General features: G+C 41.3%; 1 protein-coding gene across 2 annotated transcripts in view; it reads right to left on the bottom strand.

Moving 5' to 3' along the window:
- The window catches only part of ABCC5 (ATP binding cassette subfamily C member 5), a gene marked incomplete at both ends in the record, with an annotated part of 92,524 nt that extends 72,017 nt beyond the window's left edge, over positions 1-20,507 (bottom strand). For both annotated transcript variants that reach the window (XM_080696878.1, XM_080696879.1), the window contains one exon: positions 20,379-20,507. In XM_080696878.1, the coding sequence (XP_080553004.1) occupies positions 20,379-20,507 (129 nt within the window). The remainder of the gene's footprint in view (positions 1-20,378) is intronic.
- Between the last annotated feature and the right edge of the window lie 302 nt (positions 20,508-20,809).

Raw genomic sequence — 20,809 nt, 5'->3', positions numbered from 1 at the left:
CCAATATATTCTGCCTTAAGGCAAACTCTGACCTTAGTTAAAAGACTGACATCATAGGCCAGGCGTGGTGGCGCACTCTTGTAATCCCCTCGCTTGGGAGGGGGAAACAGGAGTGCAGTTTCGAAGCCAGCCGCGCTGGCGTAAGAGACCCTGTTTCAAAAATATAAAATAGGTTTGGGAGTGTAGCCCGGAGGTAGAAGGGCTTCCAGGAACCCCAGTACCACCAAAAAAAAAAAAAAAAAGACTGATATACATTATATATACTCTGATCACTTTGAAACTTAGAATTCTAAGCAAAAATTACAAGGAAATCTCATGTTCAGAAGTTATACAATATGCTTCTAAATGATATGAGTTAAAGAAGACATCAAATAGAAACTAGAAAATATATTTAGCTAAATGACAAGAAATTGCAATACATCAAAATGCAAGGGATAAACTGGGCGTGGTGGTGCACGCTTGTAATCCCACAATTCGGGAGACTGAGATCAGAGGATCGCAGTTCGCAGACAGCCTCAGCTACTCAGTGAGACTCTTTGCAACTCAGTGAGACCCTGTTTCAAAATAAAGACTAAAAATAGGGCTGGGGTTGTAGCTCAGAGGTAGAATGCTTTTATGTTCCATCCCCAGACCCACGAAATAAATAAATAAATAAAAAATAAATAAATGCAAGGGATGCAACATAGAATGAAACTGTGACTGACTTGAAAGACAATGCTTTTATTTTTTTATTTTAATTTATTTATTTTGTGCTACCAGGGATTGAACCCAGGGCCATTCTTTCTCTGAGCTACACTCTATGGCTTTTATATTTTTTATTTTTATTTATTTATTTATTTACGTGTGTGTGAGGGAGGTGCTGCAGATTGAACCCAGGGGCATTCTACCTCTGAGCCATATCATCAGCCGTATTTTTTTTTATTTGGAAACAAGGCCTTGCTAAACTGATGCAAGCCTCACTTAATTGCTGAGTCTGGCTTTGAACCTGTGATTCTCCTCAGTCTCCCAAGTACAGAGATTACAGGCATGAGTCATAGGGCTCAGTTTTATTTTACTTTTGGTGCATTGTAACTATATATCATAATGAGATTCAACATGATAGAAACATATATACACAGCACTCGATTTGTTTACCTCTGGATCCCACCCCCTTCTTTCACCTCCCCATTCATAACATTGAAATTGGAGCTGGGTGTGGTGGTGCATGCCTGTAATCCCAGTATTTGGGAGACTGAGATAGAAGGATGACAGGTTCAAGTCAGCCTCAGCAAAGTAATAAGACTTTTAGCAACCTAAGCAGGCCCTGTTTCAAAACAAAAAAAAATTAAAAAGTGGCCGGGCATGGTAGCGCATGCTTGTAATCCCAACACTTGGGAGGCTGAGACAGGAGAAATTGTTTCCCAATTTCTTCCTAGCTTCTGAATATGAGTGAAAAAACATACGACCCTTTCTGAAACTGGCTAATCTCACTTATAATATTCTCTTAGTTTCGTCCATTTTCCGGCAAATGACATAATTTTGTTCTTCTTTATGGCTGAGTAAAATTCCATATACTATAGTGTCATATCATCGCTGATGGACACCTGGGCTTGTCCCATTGTTTGGCTATTATGGAATGTGCTTCTATTAACATAAGTATGCATTTATCATTATAATATTCTGACTTCCTTTGGAAAGATTCCCAAGAGTAGAATAGCTGGGTCATATGGCAGTTCCACTCCCAGGCTTTTTAAGGGGTCAACAAACATTTTCTGTAAAGGGCCAGAGAATAAATATTTTAAGCTTTGTAGCCAAGAAACAAAATCAAGGACATGATGCAAGTATTTCTATTATAAGAGAAAACTAATTGTCACAAGATATTTATTGATAAAATTCAAGGGTTTTTTTGTTTTTCATTTTTTGTTTGTTTGTTTGTTTGTTTGTTTTGATACTGAGAGTGGAACCCAGAGGCTTTCTACCTCCAGGCTATACTCCCAGACCTATTTTATATTTTACTTGGAAACAAGGTCTCACTAAATTGCTGAGAGCCCCACTAAGTAGCTGAGGCTTGCTTCGAACCTCCTGAGGCTTGCGTGATCCTCCTGTCTCAGCCTCCTAAGCGCAGGGATTACAAGCGTGCGCCACCACACCCGGCGATAAAATTCAAGTTATAATAATAAGGCACAATTTTTATAATGCAAATACACTAATGAGAAGAATGGAAGTATTTCATGGGGAAGTAACATTTCACTTAACTGGAGGCTTTCATCAAAATCAATTGCAAATCTTCATCTGTTAATGCCTATTGGTAATGAGATTTTATGATTTTGTTTTTGCAAATGTCTGCACAAAGACAGGTCCTGCCAAATACTGAAACCAATCATGAGGATGTGATTTTAATCAATCATATTCATCCCTCTAAAGGCATTATACGGTTCCATTAGATTCTTCTCTGGCATCTGCCTTCATCATGTCACTGCATTGCAGATTAATTTCATTTGAAAGCTGGGTAAAAGCTACTAAGTGGCACAGCTAAATAGATAACTTTCACTGTGGCGAAACATATATAACATAAAATTTGTTATCTGAGCCACTGTTAAGTGTACAATTCAGGGCCATTCATTACATTCACAATATTGTACAATCATTGCCACAATCTATTTCTAAAATAAATGGATCCTTTTCTTCCTTCCTTTTTTTCCTTTTCTTTGCCCAAGTGCTGGAGAACAAACTCAGAGTCTCATGCACATGAAGTATGTGCTGTGCTACACCCCCAGCCCAACTGATCTTGATCTTGAACTATGAAAATTTCCTTTATACTTCAATGAAGTCCCCCAAACACACTTGGGAACATAACTTGTGCTCACAGAATATACTCACTACAAATGTATACTGGGATGGAGTTCTGACAGCACAAAAAGTATATAAAGCAGCTAGCTCTATGTACTTATGATCCAAACACTGCCATCAGTATTGGTTTCCCAGTGTCCTTTTACATTCTCACTAGCAATTTAAGACAGATCTGATTTCTCCACATCAGCAGTTGGTATTGGTCTTTTTATTTTAGCCATTCTAATAGGTATGGTGTTGTAGCTCATCATAGTTTTTTTGTTTTGTTTTGTTTTTTGCGGGTCTAGGGATGGAACCCAGAGGCGTTTGACCTCCAAGCTACATCCCCTGCCCTAGTTTTTATTTTTTATTTTTATTTTTATTTATTTTTTTGGTAGTACTGGGGTTCCTGGAAGCCCTTCTACCTCCAGGCTACACTCCCAGACCTATTTTTACATTTTTATTTGGAAACAGGGTCTCCTAAGCCAGCGCGCGCGGCTGGCTTCGAACCTGCGTGATCCTCCTGTCTCTGCCTCCCAAGCGCGGGGATTACAAGCGTGCGCCACCACGCCCGGCTGCCCTAGTTTTTATTCTTTATTTTGAAACAGGGTCTCACTGAGTTGCAGAGGACCTCACTAAGTAGCTGAGGCTGGCCACAAACTGCAATCCTGTCTCCGCCTCTCAAGTGCTGGGATTACAAGCGTGTGCCACTACTGCTGGCTTCATTAGAGTTTTAATTTACATTATCCTAATGGTGAATGCTGTTTAATAATCTGTACTTCTGTGTGACCCACACATTCTTTTTAGTAAAAGTACCTATTCAATCTTTTATACATTTTCTAGGTAAATTATTAGTGTTGAATTTAGAAATGTTTTTATTCTGATCTCAAGTTCCTGGTAAGATTTGAGATCTGCAAATGTTTTCTCTCATTTTATGGCAAGCTTTTATGCTTTGTGTGATTCACTGTGTGGTACTGGGGACTGAACCCAGAGACACTCTACTCCTGAGCTTTATTTATATACTTTATTTAGAAACAGGGTCTAAGTTGCTGAGAGCCTCACTAAGTAGCTGAGGCTGGCTTCGAACCTGTGTGATCCTTCTGTCTCAGCCTCCCAAACACGGGGATTACAAGCATGCGCCACCACGCCCGGCAATCCAGGGGCTTTTCTACCTCTGGACTATACTCCCAGACAAATAATTTATACTTTATTTGGAAACAGGGTCTCAATAAATAGCTGAAGCTGGCTTCGAATCTGTGAGATCCTCCTGTCTCAGCCTCCCAAGTGCTGGGATTACAAGTGTACACCATCATGCCCAGCTCAACTTTATTCTTTCTACACAAAATTGTTTTAGTTATTCTACTTATTTTGCCTTACCAGGTAAACCAAGTTCAAGAGTTAGGGGAGTTTCATAAACATTTTTTGGCATTAGAGTACCAGAAAAGGAGAACTTGGTAGCTAGGAGTAGTGGCATACTCTTGAAATCCCAGTACTTGGGAAACTAAGACAAGAAGGATTACAAATTTCAGGCTAGCTTGGAAAACTTAGTGAGACTCTGTCTCAAAAAAAAAAAAAAAAAAAAAATGAGCAGGGTGTAGTAGTGCACGCTTGTAATCCCAGCATTTGGGAGGCTGAGACAGGAGGATCATGGTTTGCAGCCAGCCTCAGCTACTTAGTGAAGGCCTTTGCAACTTAGTGAGACCCTGTTTCAAAACAAGAATAAAAAATTGGGCTGCAGGTGTAGCTCAGAGGTAGAATTCCTCTGGGTTCCACCTCCAGTACCGTAAAAACCAAACACCAAAACAAAAAACCCAGTAAGCACTAGATGTTTAGCTATTGACAATAACTCTTAAGTGCTAATATGAAAAGCAACACAACAAAATAAAATCTGTATAAAATCTGTACCAAAAAAATCTTACTTCAAAAAAATGATTTTCTTTTATGGCCTTAAAAGTACTAACACCTTCACCGGCGGCATTTTCCCATCTCCCACAGCTGGAGGTCACAGCTTGGAAGTGCAGGATTTTGAACATGGACTTTAGAAGAAGGAGATGGGGGTGAATGTTGATTCTGCTACCAGCCTTCAGCATGTTCCTCGGCCACTGTGGTTTTTTTCTATACTTTTATTGGTGCATTGTAATTATACATCACAGTGATGTTCAAAGTGATACAAACGTGCACAACTGGGCCACTTTAAGCTTCTACTTACTCAATTTTACTATGGTGCATGCCCACAAAATTGACAGGAATAAATGAGATAATGAAAAGTATTACTTAATACATATTAACTATGTTACCTAAATTTATCCATCCAATTAACTTTAGGGCTTATCTCAACTATTTCTTCTTTCCTTTAGCTTCCCTAACCCCCACTCTTTCAAGGTTAGAAAATTCAAACCCCCACCCCAAACACACACACACACACACACACACACACACACACACACACACACACACAGACACCTTGAATCTTCCTGGCACCTGTAAAGGATGTTTCCAGTCAAAGCACCTGGAGAGAAGCTGTGTTACTCTTGTTTGTATTCCTGGCTCATAGCACAGTTAAGAGTCTGGCGCCTGTTATTAAAACGTCAACTACAATTCCTTTAGGTTGCTTCACAAGCTCCCGTTTAACTATCATTTTATGCTGCCTGATATACCACTGAGATCTTAACCATCCACTTCTGTTTAAATTCTGTTGTTTTCTACTTATTACTAATAGTTAGGTAAACAGTTTATTTTTCTCGTTCTGGATATTATAGAATGCTTTCCATCAGTGGAATTATAAAGATTAAAGAGTGTAGCTCAGAGCAGGATCTTCCTGGGCCACCGCTAAACACGTGGGTTAGCTATCTCCGGTCCCTTACCTCCCCAAGGAGCCAATCTTCTATTTCCAATTGTCCATCGTGGGCAGCATATTATTGAAAGCCATGGCGCTGGCAGAAATCCTGAACGGGAAGGTGGTCTCTGCGTAAGCACTTGTCATTGTTGTAAGGGTTTGGGCTCCTGGCAAGTGTCCTAAGCAGGGTTTACAGGCTCCCCACCGACACAGTGTTTGCGGGAGGAATGCGTGTAGAAGGGGAATCAGGGCAGTGGGTGGGGAGGAAGGCATCGCCTGGGCCTGTAACACCGAAGACCGGATCTCTGCAGCCCAAGAACGAGACCCAGGGCCCAGTCTGTGTGTTTAGTTGCTGTCCCTGCTGGCTTCTGTATTTTGGCGGCAAGTCCTGGCCTGATTTTGCTTCCCAAAGTGCAGCTGCTGGCAACTTTCTGCCAGAAAATAAGTTCATTGGTGCGGGTGGAGTGCCTCCGTCAGAGCTGGGAAACCTAGTCTTTCTTGGATAATCTGGAGAAAACTGGTTGTAACAAGGCAAGTTTGGCGACAGAGGGTCTCCTTCCTGTCCATACTTTCTATGAGTACGCCATAGTTTAACTTTTCCTTTTTTCCCCTTCAGTCTTTGCTTCGAGTAGCCAGCCCTCTCTCCATACTGGTCTTGAAGTTATTTTTTAGTGTGTCTTCTGAGTCCTGAGAATATTACAAATTCCACTTGACCTCTGCCTGTGAATGCTTAACTAGTGGGTCTTTTTGGCAATTTTACTGCCAAGTAGTAACACCCCCTGCTTTTTATGGTTTTTTGTTTGTTTGTTTTTGTTTTGAGCTGACTCGCTCAAACTCCAAAATCACATCCCTTGCTTTTTGTCTGAGAGGTGGTTTTTGGAGAAAGATGAGAGTAGGAAGCAATAGAGAAGGATGCACTCTTGTTCTGTTTGACTTTACTGAGGCTGTGTTTGGGACCTTTGGCATTGCCAGTTATTTAGTAACTGCTGTGGCTGGCAACAGTAACTCTTTTGGCAACTCTGGCATAATGAGAAGTTTTTTGTTTGTTTTTGTTTTACTGGGAGTTGAACCCAGGGGCATTCTTTCCAAGTTACACTTCCAGAACTTTTTTATATTATTATTATTATTATTATTATTATTATTATTATTATTACACTGGGGATGGGACCCAGGGGCATTCTACCTCTGAGCTGCACCTCCAGCCCTATTTTTTTTTTATTATTCTTTATTTTGAAAGGTGATCTCACTGAGTTGCAGAGGGCCTCACGAAATAACTGAGGCTGCCCTAAAAAAAAAAAAAAGAGTGTAGTTCAGCTGGGTGCAGTGGCACATACCTGTAATCGCAGTACTTGGGAGGCTGACACAGGATTTGCAGGTCTGAGGCCAGCCTTAGCAACTTAGTAAAACCCTGTTTACAAAATAAAAAGGGTTAGGGGGTATAGCTTGGGAGTGGAAAGCCCCTGGCTTCAATCTCCAGTACCAAGAAAAAACGAAAAAACAAACAACAAAAAAAGGAAGGAAAAAATAAGAGTGTAGCTCCTAGCAATTAGACATCTACCCAGTTTGTCAAAAATAACTTTATTTTAGAATATTAGAATATAAACTCTACTATTATTGCAAGAGAGAACTGCTATTAGCTTTGGTACTTTCAGTTCTATTTTGTTAACCTGAGGCTACCTCTATCCAATCTGTCCTGGGGCACTGACCAGAAAGAGAGGAAGCTGGGGCAATTCTGCAGCCAAATCTCACAACCAGCATGTATCTACCCTAAAGGGCAACTATTTACTTAAAGGTGACAAGAAAATTTGTGCAAATTAATTTTAAACAAACACAGCAGTTACTATGTGTCAGATACTGTTTTAAATGCTTTATAGATAGTAACTCACCAAGCCTATTAGCAACCCTGAAGGCAGGTACTAATCTCCCTACTTTACAGCTGATGAAACTGAGGCACAGATGTTAAGTGGAAGCAAGGATTTGAACCGAGGCTAGTTCAAGCCACTCTAAATCACTATGCGTGTGCCTTCTGTCTTTGTGGAACTGGGGGTGGAACCCAGGGGCATTCTACCGCTGAGCTACACCTCCAGCCCTATTCTTTATTCTTTATTTTGAAACAGAGTCTCACCAAATTGTAGAGAACTTCATAGAGTAGCTAAGGCTAGCCAAGAACCTGAGCTCTTCCTTGCCTCAGTCTCCAAGTATGGGATTACAAGTGTGGGCCACCACGCACGGTGCCTTTTAAAGGAGTAAGTCCTAACTGTAAGAGATATCTCAGCTGTACCTTCATAAACAGCTCCTCTTTCATCCCCAGGGTAAGTACATGATTAAAATAAACTATGACTCTGACTCTCCTAAATAACTTCATTATAAGCAAATAGATCCCAAAGTCAGTCACAATTACACAATTAGAACACTAGAATGTAAAACTATTTCACTTAATTATAGAAATGCACATCTCTGTGTGTGTGTGTGTGTGTGTGTGTGTGTGTGTGTGTGTGTGTGTGTTACTGGGGATAGAGTCCAGGGGCATTCTGAACTACACCCCAGCCCTAATTTTTATTCCTTATTTTGGAACAGGGTCTCACTAAATTGCAGAGGCCTCACTAAGTAGCTGAGGCTGGCTACGAACCTGCAATCCTCCTGTCTCAGCCTCCCAAGTACAGGGATTACAAGCATGTATCACCACGCCCAGCTTCTAATTGTTTTTAAATCAAACACAAGCAACATGCTAGAGGACACACACAGACTTGTCTTTAAACATAAAAGGCATCTTTATAACAACCTGCCAGTAACTGCACAGATGTCTCAATGCCTGTAACTACAGCTTTGGATGTCTAACTTCTCTTCCTCTCAGGGCTCCCTAAAAAAAGCTTGTATGGCTGAGGATGCCAGGGAAAAAATGTCTGTTCAAAAATAAATCTAGCCTACAAGAGTCAACATTATATAGAGTGGGTTATCAACATTCTAAGATTGAATAGATTGAAATGGAAATGAACCAAGAGAAAAGACTAATTTATTCAAGCGATAAGAGCATACTATGTGAAAGCATAAATAATATAGCAGGGTTGGGAATCATGAGTCAGTGAGTATTGCTGGGACAAATAAAAAAGACGAATTAAGAGATCCGAGTTTCATAAAGTACTTTATCTGGAATTAACTCTAAATAAAGTTACATAAAAATGATGAAATAAATAGAAGAAAATTAAATAGCATATTTAACCTAGCTATGAAAGGGAGATAGCTTCCATTTCCCCCAAAAGTAAAAAATTTATTAAAAGTAAAATAGATGGGTTTAAATATAAAAAGAAAAAATTTTTGCATAATGAACTTAGCATTAAAGGAAGAGGATAAAGCTAAAAAAGTGAACAGGTAACTGTGGGTTTTTGTATACTAAGTCTTTGAAAACCACAAAACCACTGTGTGTTGTTGTTGTTGTTATTATTCGGTACTGGGGATGGAACCTAGGGGCCTTTTACCTCCATGCTACTCCTTCAGACCTATTTTGTATTTTATTTGGAAACAGGGTCTAAGTTGATGAGAGCCTCACTAAGCTGCTGAGGCTGGCTTTGAATCGGTGCGATCCTCCTGTCTCAGCCTCCCAAGTACAGGGATTGCAAGCGTGCGCCACCACGTCCGGCCCATTGTGTATTTTAGTTAAGGTACATCTCAATTCAAGCCAAGTTTCAAATGCTCAATAGCACCTGTGGCTAGTGGCTATTATATTAGGCGGTACTGCCCAGTAGTTCACAAGTGAGGGTGCTTCTGCTTGTCAGGGGACATTTGGAGACATTTACGGTCATCACAAGTGGAGAAGTACTATTAGCTCTAGTGAGCAGAGACCAGAGATGGTGCTGAACATCTTACACTGCACAGGACGGCCCTAAAACAAAGCCAAAGTAGGTAAGATCAGTATAAGGTAACCTCTCACGGCCAAAGAGCTAACATGGTACTGGATATATGTTCATCTAGAGGAATGTATTTTATGTTTGTTTTTTATATTATGATGCTTTAATCCTTTATAGAAATAACTTTCTTTTTCTTCTGTTGGTCCTGGGGGTTGAACCCAGGGCATTCTACCTCTGAGCCACACTTCTGGCCTTATTTTATTTTTATTCTGAAACAGGGTCTTGCTACATTGCTAAGGTTCTCAGCCAAGTTGCTGAGGCTGGCCTCCAACCTGCAACACTCATCACAGCCTCCCAAGCACTGGGATTACAAGTGTACACCGCCATGCCTGGCCTCTTCAGAAGTAACTTTCTAAAACTTTTCCTGGGGATGAGATGTGGGCGCCCCTTTCACTTTCGGGTTTTTTTTGGTTTTTTTTTTTTTTTTTTTGGTACTGGGGTTCCTGGAAACCCTTCTACCTCCAGACTATACTCCCAGACCCATTTTATATTTTTTAATTGGAAACAGGGTCTCTTAAACCAGCAAGGCTGGCTTCAAACCAGCGCTATACTCCTGTCTCCACCTCCCAAGCCCGGGGATCACAAGTGTGAGCCACCACGCCCAGCTTTCGGTTTCTTTAAAATCACAAAAGAGTGGCTCTGAGTGACCAGATGGTTCAGCCACGTACAGGGTATGACAGCAGGTGATTCCTTCCAAGGGGAAAAAAAACAGAGCTTGGTCCAGGAGTTGAAAAGAACAAGGAACTCCTACTGCCATTTCTACCTTCTCTATTGACTCTGTGGACAGGAGATGACGGCATTTTCTTTTTTCCTACCAACATGATGATGCTGGGAAAGGAGTGGGGACACTGTGGAGTTCAGATCCTGCCAAGGTTCAAGCTGAGGTCAGGGGATCACCCACTCATGTGTGTGCCCATCTGGAGAGGGAATGAGGAACATTCAATCCACAAGCAAAGAGAGCAGCTTGTGTGAGACTTCCCCTCCTCTATGGGCACTAATGCCATCTTCGTGTCTAAAATAATTAATGCACCTATCATACTGGGTAGCCAGTGCTTACCTTGGTTGCCCATCTTATTTTAGGCTTCCAGAGTGGAATGTTTGCTGACAGGACAACCGCGTGCTTTCCCCTGCACCGAGGCCCCTGTGACATGATACCAGGGCCAGGAATCATTCCCTAGGCTCAATAGTCCAATCCTTTCTCCCACCCACAACGGCTGGGGAGCCTTCCTAAGCCTGAGGTCTGAGGATTCATCCTCGTTGTCCCTGAACACACAAGAACGGCAGCATCAGCCGGCATGCAGAGGCGCCGCTTGGCTCCCAAGTGTAAGGGCCGTGGCACCGTTCACATGCCCATGGAAGAAAGCAGTTCTGGGACACACCACAATCTACAAGCCCCAACTCCTACAGTCTTCCTCTCCTTTCATAATTCACCATATCCTAAAAACAGAGCACGTGGCCTCTTCTTACATATCCTTCAGGCCCAAGAAAAGCTTTTCTGCAGATGTCTCAGCAACATGGCTGCCTTCACAACATACAGGAAGACAAACTTATAACGGGAAATGTACCACCAAATACAGTTCTCAAGAGGCTCAGAATATTAATAATTCAATTAAAAAGAAGAAATTTAATTTGCATTTAAATTAAAAAAGAAATTAAAAAGCTGATATTATCCCAAAACCAGCTAACTTCCTGCTTTCCCATCCTTGCTATCTCTAATGAGTTACAGAAACCTACCACAGACATTTCCTCTCCCAATCCTCACATCCTTCCTCCCGAGTGTGCTGTTAACATGATCCTGGTCATCTCAAGCTCTTCCCTTGAGAACTTCCAAGGAGCAGCCACTTCAGATAAGAAGATCAGGAAAAGTCTAGAACCAGCCTTCATGGGGAAGATGCAGAACACATAAGAGCCAACTATTCAAAGTCAGGCCTGCGGCCTCAGCCCCGCCACTTGGCATCTGAATTAACTGGGCATCAACTCATCTAGAGCTATGCTGTGTTACTCTCATGCCAATGATGAGCTCTTTATGTAATTCTCAAGGGTAAATATACAAAGACAATGGATCTAACTTGATACCACCACTACAGAAAAACAGGTATTTTTCTGCAGGTCATAGTCTAGCATTACCCCACAATCAGTAGGAATTTGAGGGCTTTCTACTGATTCATAAGCTTAATTTCAAGCAATTATTCACTGGGGGTCTGAGATAAACTTTGTTAATACCATGATAAGATTTCAACAAATTACACTGAAAATGATCGTGGAATAAAGAAAAATGTGGAGCCCATTGGTTAAGGGCCTAGACAGCTATTTTTCTACCATGTTACACAACATTTAAGAAAACTGACTACTCAATAGCATACCTGCATAACACCAATTAAAAGTAAACAGGATTTTTTTCCCTTTCTTTATTTTCTTTTTCTTTTTCTTTTTTTTTTTTTTTTCCTTTTTGTGTGTGGTATTGGGGATTGAACTCAGGAGCATTCTACCTCTAATCTAAACCTCCAGCCCTATTTAATTTTTTAAATTTTGAGACAGGATATCACTAGATTGCAGAGGGCCTCATGAGGTTGTCGAGGCTAGTTGTGAACCTGAAATCCTGCTGTCTCAGTCTCCCAAATACTGGAATTATAAGTATGCACCAACACACCTGGCACGACCAGGTTTTATGTATTTATGTATTTATTTACTTACTTATTTTTCAGTACTGGGGGTATACCCCAGGGGCACTCTACCTCTGAGAGGGAACCCCAGCCCTATTTTTTATTCTTTACTTTGAAGCAGGGTGTCACCAAGTTGCAAATGGCCTCACTAAGTAGCTGAGGCTGTCCTTGAACCACAATCCTCCTGTCTCAGCCTCCCGAATGCTGGGATTACAAGCGTGTGCCACCATGCCCTCAAACAGAAGGTTTTATTTATTTATTTATTTATTTTGGTGGTACTGGGGGTGGAACCCAGAGGCTTTCTACTTCCGGGCTATACTCCCAGACCCATTTTATATTTTATTTGGAAACAAGGTCTTACTAAGCTCTGAGAGCCTCACTAAGTAGCTGAGGCTGGCTTTGAACCTGTGCGATCCTCCCGTCTCAGCCTCCCAAGCGCCAGGGGATTACAAGTGTGCGCCACCACGCCAGGCTCAAACAGAAGGTTTTAAAATTCATGGAATTCTTAAAATGCCAAGCAACTGCTGCCATTTATTGCAACCCATTTGTATAGCTTTCATCTAAAAGACTGAATGTGTTTGTTTCTATGACACAATAACACATGAGCTCTTCTTGGCAAGATCTGCTTTTGAAAACACACATAGCCTGAACTCCAAAGTTAGGTGCAGTGTCCGTACTGTTGGCACTGGCTGGCTGTCCCATTCTTTCAACAGTCCAACACACTGGGCCACAGAGTGGGCAACAAAAGTTAATGCTTCAAAGAGAAGAGAGGGGTTCTGTTATTCCAGAAATAGCATTGCTAAGAGGAGCAGAGTCCAAGCCCAGACTGCAGAGCAAACTTCTCTCTTGGTCCTTATCCGCAGGGAGGTGAGGCTAAATGGGAGCTGGACAGGATGACCTTTACCCATCTACCTTTTAAAGTACACACAAGTATTCACAAGCCAATTCTGCTTTCTGCCTCCATGAGCAGGCTCTGTCAAACAAAAGTTTTCATCTGATATCTACTAACAGAATTAAGGTGATTCTTTAATCACCTTAATTAAAATATTTGTAATATATATGTTATATATATGTGTTATATATATACATAATATGTAATATATATGTAATTAAAACATATGTAATACTTAAATAGCTAACTCCCTAAAAGGAGGGCAGAGAAGGAAGAGCCAGCCAAGCCTAATTCTAATTAGTGGACTTCAGTGTAACAAATAAACCCCACATTAGTTTGTAAATTTGAAAATGACAGGTCACAGCCGGGCATGGTGGTGCACACTTGTCATCCCAGCATTCGGGAGGCTAAGACAGGAGTGTTGCGGTTTGCAGCCAGCCTCAGCTACCTAGTGAGGCCCTTTGCAACTCAGTGAAACCCTGTTTCAAAATAAAGAAAAACAAAACGAAACAAAACAGGGCTGGGGGTGCAGCTCGGAGGTAGAAAAAAGAAAATGAGGGACAGGTTCAAGCACTGCAAAAAGCTTTTGAACACGCTGTTTCTTTTTCTTGACACTGATCTTTTTACTTGTGATTAAGAGTGGGGACAGTGGTAAGACCTTAAAGAAAGCATTAGCAGAAGGCCACCTAAAGGTAGAAACAGGTTTCCTTGAAAGTTTTCATTGGCCATTTGTAACTTCTAAATTATCTTAACAAAATAAAGTCTGCAGTACTTAGAACTGCTTTGAAAATAGAAAGCTAATTCCAACACTTTTCTCCCCTCTGGACAGAAAACTCTTTTAACTCCTGCCAACAGGCTATATTTACTTCCTTCAGCAGCGCCCAGGAAAGGCAACAGTGCTCTTGCTGCAGTGGGCAGGCAGCGTAAGGGAGCTCATGATCAAGGCAGCGGGCCAACCTCGAGAGCCCCAGCAAGCTGGAGCTGCGATGCATCCTCCAGCAGCAGAGCACCTGGCTCGCACCAATAGCAGCACTGTTGTTATCGCTGTCAGCGAGCTCGGGGCTGCCACTGGAGACCAGCAGCTGGCACCAAGCCAGATGCCGTATCACACCCAGCAGCTGAAGGAGCCAAATGTGCCTTACAAAGCACTTTGAACGCCTATGGGCAGGGACGAAAGGGGAGGCAGGTGTTCTTACACATCTTAACACTATCCAGAAAATCTGCTAAGTCAATCAACACCAATTCGGAGAAAAATAACTCAGAGCTACAAAATACTACTTCCTTCAACCTGCTCTCCTTCCTCATAGCAAGAAGAATCATAAGTGATATTCTTGACTCTGAAAACATAAAGAGATAAGCAAATTCATATACCCTTAAGTCTGTAAAGGAAAAACTTCAGGGTCAGAGCCTCTGAAAGTGTTAATACTGGACAAAATTATTTTATTAAAACGATAGTGTTTCTGAGTAGAAGAGTTAAAGGTGATTTAATGTTTCGGCTATGGTTACCATGTTGCACATTTTCTATAATGAACCCCTATGACTTTCCTAACAATATGTCTTAGAATCACTTCTGATAAAAAATTAGACCCACATCCTTAATTAATTAGCTATAGTTTCAATTTCCCAAAATATTTCTGTGTGTGTGTGTGTGTGTGTGTGTGTGTGTGTGTGTGTGTTTCTGTGTGTTGATGTGTGTATGTTTTTACTGGGAATCCAACCTAGGAGTATTTTACCTCTGAACTACATTTCCAGCCCCCCCCCCCTTAATTTTGAAACAAGTTCTCACTAAGTTGCCGAGGGTCTTGCTACAAATTTGAAGCTGGCCTTGAACCTGCGTTCCTCTTGTTTCGGTCTCCCCAAAACATGAATTACAGGCATACACCATGCCTACCTTCACCGACATATTTCAAATAACTAATTCTGAAAACTCTAAGCAGAGTTAAAGAGTCAGTCTGACACAGAGCTAAAATGAGGCTAAGATCCCTAGACTTTAAGAATAACTGTGCTTTGCTACCTTTCCTAGATGCAGAATATTCTAACTTGGAGGAAAATTCCACCAACGGTTCTTATGAGAGAAGGGGAAAAACTATGCAGTGGTAAGAGCACGTGTGCTTGCGTTGACTTCTGCTTATTTTCCATTCTTCCTCCTTCTCTAGATTAGAAAGGCTCGTAAAGAGTCACCCTTAGCTTTAGCCTGAGAGCACTAAGAAAAAGACCACCCCCACTATCAAACAGAGCTAATCAAAGCATCTTATAGCTTTGTCTTGTTTTTGCCTAAATTATTTACCTGAAGCAACAAAATCCCATACTCCTTGACATTTTTAAAGGACATATACAATCTGAACCTATAATCCCAGTATTTGGAAGGCTGAGAGACAGGAGGATCACAGACTTGAGGCCAGCCTCAGCATTTAACATGACCCCCAGCAACCTAGTGAGACCTTGTTTAAAAATATATATTTCTGCTGGGCGTGGTGTCACGCGCTTGTAATCCTGCGCTTGGGAGGTGGAGACAGGAGGATCGCACAGGTTCGAAGTGCTGGCTTAAGAGACCCTGTTTCCAAATAAAAATTTAAAAAGTAGGTCTGGGAGTGTGGCCCAGAGGTAGAAGGGCTTCCAGGAACCCCAGTACCACCACCAAATAAATAAATAAATTAATTAATTTTTTTTTGAGTTGAGCATGGTGGCACATGCTTGTAATCCCAGTACTTGGGAGGCTCAGACAGGAGAATCACGGTTCATGAACAGCCTCAGCTACTTAGCGAGGCCCTCCATGACTTAGGGAGACATCTGACATCTGTTTGACAGTTTGTGTCTCCATGTTAACAGGACCTGGCAAGGCTAATAGTAGGAAATGAAACCTTGTTTCTCAATTAAGGAAACGAGATATATCCTTGTCTATTTTTCATTTCTAATGGGTAGCAAACATACCGGGCATCTGGGAAGTCCTGTCCCAGATCTCCTAACATAGAAATGATGGTCATGATAATGTGGCATGAAATTACAATCTCTACCCAATTTGCTGTTTATTTAAAAAAAAAAAAAAAACCCTACAGGCATATATTGGCATTTTGCTCCCTAACAACTTGAATTATAGTGTGTGTGTGTGTGTGTGTGTGTGTGTGTGTGTGTGTGTGTGTGTTTTACTGGGGATCTCCAAGCTACAATCCCAACCCTTTCTATTTTTTTGTTTTGAAACAGGGTCTCAATAGGTTGCTAAGACTTGCTATATTGCTGAGGCTAGCCTCAAACCTGGGATCCTCCCATCTCAGCCTCCCAAGTACTGAATTACACACGTGCACCACCATGCCTGGCTAAATTATCTACTTTTTTTTTTGGTAGTACTGGGGTTCCTGGAAACCCTTCTACCTCCAGGCTACACTCCCAGACCTATTTTATACTTTTATTTTTGGAAACAGGGTCTTTTAAGCCAGTGTGGCTGGCTTAGAACCTGCGTGATCCTCCTGTCTCCGCCTCCCAAGAGCAGGGATTACAAGCGTGCGCCACCACGTCTGGCTAAATTATCTACTTTTATATACTCTCAGGTTGGAAAATTTTTGTCATCTAACTAGTTCCCTGTGAGAAAACTTCTGAGCAAAGCTCAAGAAAAATCTATCTGAGAAATTATGTTTTTTGACAGGTCGTATTTGAGAAGAGTCTAGATAATATGTGAACTTCTAAAAATAGTTAATAGGTATGCAGTCATTTCATGTATATATAAAAATAGGTTGAATAAACCAATAATTTTATTACTTAGGTCAAGGCTAAGCAAAAAACTGAGAGAATACATAATTTTCAGGAAAATGGATGGACCTGGAGAACATTCTGCTAAGTGAGATTAGCCAGTCCCAGGAGTGAGGGTCTTATGTCTTCTCTCATGTGCAGAAGCTAGGGAGTGAGCAGGATACTAGAGAGACTCCAGAAGAAGGAGGAGAAATCTAGTGGCACCAGAGAGGTAGAATGGGGGAGAGGAAGCGACAGTGAAGGAATCACTTCCATTGACGGTAGGTACGTATGTAAGAATCCCGAAGCCAACCTCAGTGCCCGATGGGGAAGGCAGGAGTGGGAGGCAGCTGGGAGCCCCCAGGTGCTGTCTGCATCTGCAGCACCATCACTGTGAACTGCATTGTGAGGCGAGAATGTACCGCACCAAGGAAAGTATTCGAGAGTGAACAGACGGAAATAAATATTGTCAGTCAAAAATGTTCAGAGTACAAGAATGTGGTAAAAATCAGAAAAATACAACTCAAATTTAAAAGTGTAGAAAACAGGAAAAAGTAACAAGATTAAAACTAACATTCACATGCAGTCCTGAAGTTTTCTAGATGTGTTAGCCTTTGTGTTGTGCAGCTAAGGTTTGGGTCATGGGGACAGTCTGCTATGGTGACAACTCAGTCAGTGACAGTGGCCATTTTGCAGTCCTTCACCTACAGACCACGTCTGCTGCTGGCCCTGCACACCGTCATGTCGATTCTACTCCAGCAGACTGGACAGGACCCTGTCCCCAGAAACTTCCCAGAACCGCACCAGCTTCCCAAGCCCCATCTCTCCTGCTCTACAAGCCACCTGCGGGCAGGCGGACTCACTCCCTTGGCTTTATGGACACACTAATTGTTTCCATTTTTTTCCTTACTCTGCTCGTCTACGCTCATTTTACCTGGATGGACTCCAAATCTGACATGTTCAAAATCCTTATTAAATCCTTACCACAAGCCGGGTATAGAGGTGCATGCTTGTAATCTCAGTATTTGGGAGGCTAAGACAGGAGGATCACAGGCTTGGGGACAGAAGTAGTAAGAATCTCATCAATCTAGTGAGAACTTGCTTCAAAATAAAAATAGAGTAGGAGCTGGGGATATAGCTTGGAGGTAGCGTGCCCTGGGTTCAATCCCAGTACCACAAATAAATAAATAAACCCTTACACCAGTCCCCCAATCCCAGACACTCCAAACCCCCCTCCCTTTCCAGAGATGCCCGCCTCTTCTGTCTCCTCCATCCTCACCCTGGCCTCTCTCCCATGGACTGCAGAATTTTGTCTCTCTCCTGTACAGGATTTTTCTGCATTGTTTCTGACTAATTTTCCTTTTTTTTTTTTTTTTTTCTTCTTGGTCCTGGGGATTGAGTAATCTTTCTAAGATAAAAATCTAATCTTAAAAATCTGTTCTCACTTCAACAATAGTAGCCATTAGGGAAATGCAAATTAAAACCACAGGGACATATCAAACATACCTATCAAAAAGGCGAAAATAAAAATGGTAATGCCAGAGACTGACAAGAATGCAGAAAAACTGGATCAGTGCTGGTGGGAATGTAAAACAAGAGTCACTCTGGGAAAGTGTATCACCGTTTTTCTTACAAAACAAAATATATATTTACCCATATGACCCAGCAATCAAGAGTCCTGGACATTTATTCAGATAATGAAAGCTTATGTTTACATAAAATCTAGTTCGCAAGATGTTAAAACCACTTTTATTTGTCATTTTTACAAACTGGAAATAAGTCAAATTTCCTTGAATGGATGGATGGGCAAACTGTGGTTTACTTATAACACAGAATACTATTCAGCAATAAAAATGAAAGAATTATTGATGTACACCACAAATTAGGTAGATATCAGGAATTAGGATGAATGAAAAAAGCAAACTCAAAATGTTACATATTAAACCGGGTAATCCCAGCATTTGGGAGGCTGAGATAGGAGGATCACGGTGCAGACAACCTCAGCTACTTGGTGAGGCCCTTTGCAACTCAGTGAGACCCTGTTTCAAAAATAGCAATAAATGTTAACATAAGATCTAAGCAAGCCGGGCTGAGACAGGAGGATCACGGTTTGCGGACAGCCTCAGCTACTTAGTGAGGCCCTCGGCCACTTAGACCCTGTTTCAAAATAAAGAATAAAAAATAGGGCTGGAGGTATAGCTTGGAGGTAAAATGCCCCTAGGTTCAATCCCTATTACCACAAAAAAACAAAAAACACAAAAAAAGGTCTAAGCAAAAAGACACAAAGAAGTTAAAAAACTGGTGCCAAAAAATTATTTGACGCTGATTACACTGAATCTATACTTTTCCAAAGTTAAGCCTGAATGGGAAGGTATTTTATAACATACAGTGGGAAAGAGAAGACCTATAAGTTAGAAAATGTTGACAAATAAAACAACCTTTAATGTACAAAGAAGAACAGTAATGTTAGACTAATGAAACACCAATGTCAACTGCAAAGTTGGTCTTTCTTAAGTTTTTTTTTTTGTGTGTGTGTGTGGTAATGGGATGGAACCCAGGGGCTTTCTACCTCTGGGCTACACCTCCAGACCTATTTTTACAATTTATTTGGAAACAGGGTGTCACTAAGTTGCTGAGAGCCTCACTAAATAGCTGAGGCTGGCTTCGAACCTGCACGATCCTCCTGTTTCGGCCTCCCAAGTACTGGGATTACAAGTGTGCGCCACCACGCCCAGCTCTCTTTAAGTTTTTACATAGCAAATACACAAACATAAATCTCTAAAGTGCCTAAACTCAGACACCCCTATTAGTACTTTTGCAATTCAGAAAAAAAATCTCCCCCAATTTAAAATAAATCTTCACTATTTCTATTGAAGGAAATGCCTTATTAAAATCCACTTTATATTTCATGAATTCACCAGAAAAACCAATTGATTATCCTTCAGCTACCTAGAATTGTTCTAATCACCCTCTGAAATCTGAGCAGGTCTCTATCTAAAGGACTCATATTTTAAACACAGACAAAAGAAGTATAAGGAAAAAAATTGTTTCAGTACATGAATGAAGCCTTTTTTTTCTTGGACTGGGGACTGAATCCATGGGCACTGTACCTCTGAGCCACACCCCCAGTCCTTTCTATTTCTTATTTTGGAACAGGGTCTTGCTAAGTTGCAGGGGCTGTCCTTAAGGCTGAGAGAGCCTCCTGTCTCAGCCTCCCAAGCACCGGGATTATAGACCTGCACCACCACACTTGGCTTCAGTGAAGCTTAACAGTCATATTCTCCTTGTCCCTGCCCCCTAATAAATTGTCTTCTCTTAAGCTAAGATTTTTTCAGAAGGCATCAACACAGGGATTGGACCCTGGGCCCCTCACAGGGTAATCAGGAACTTTACTACTAAACTATACCTCAGCTCCAAATAACACAATAAGAGTGAACCTAAAGTCAATAAGGAAAAACAAATGTTTAAATTATGCATCATATAAAAAAGGAAGGTGTGGTATAGTACAACAAGCAAATAAGAAAAGGACTCTCAGGAAAGAAAACACTGACCGGTAGAGTTCTCCTGAACTTGGAGTCCTCTCGATCTCTGTGCTGCCCAGAAGTACCACTTCTCTCCCTGACACTGCTATACCCGGGACTGGGGATGATGTACTCTTTTCCTATGTCGATATCCTTCATCTCTGCTGGGTGGAGGAGCCAGGGCTCACAGACTCTTGGCTTCACTTCAGAATTTCTGAAATTAAAAGTTCATTGAGAAAAGTTATTTCCTAATTGTGTACAATCATATTCTAAAGTACTTTAAAATAGGACAAAAGGCAAAGGTATTAAAACTTTCTACCATTACAGCTAAAATAAGTTTTTCAAACATTTTTGAAGTACTATTTCTCTGTGTGTGTGTGTGTGTGTGTGTGTGTGTGTTACTGAAGATTGAACTCAGGCCATTCTACCTCAGAGACACCTCCAGCCCTATTTTTTTTTTT

Source organism: Muscardinus avellanarius, assembly GCF_963383645.1.
Source record: "Muscardinus avellanarius genome assembly, chromosome: 5".
Taxonomy (NCBI): Eukaryota; Metazoa; Chordata; class Mammalia; order Rodentia; family Gliridae; genus Muscardinus; species Muscardinus avellanarius.
This window is presented reverse-complemented; position numbering and strand designations above follow the sequence as displayed.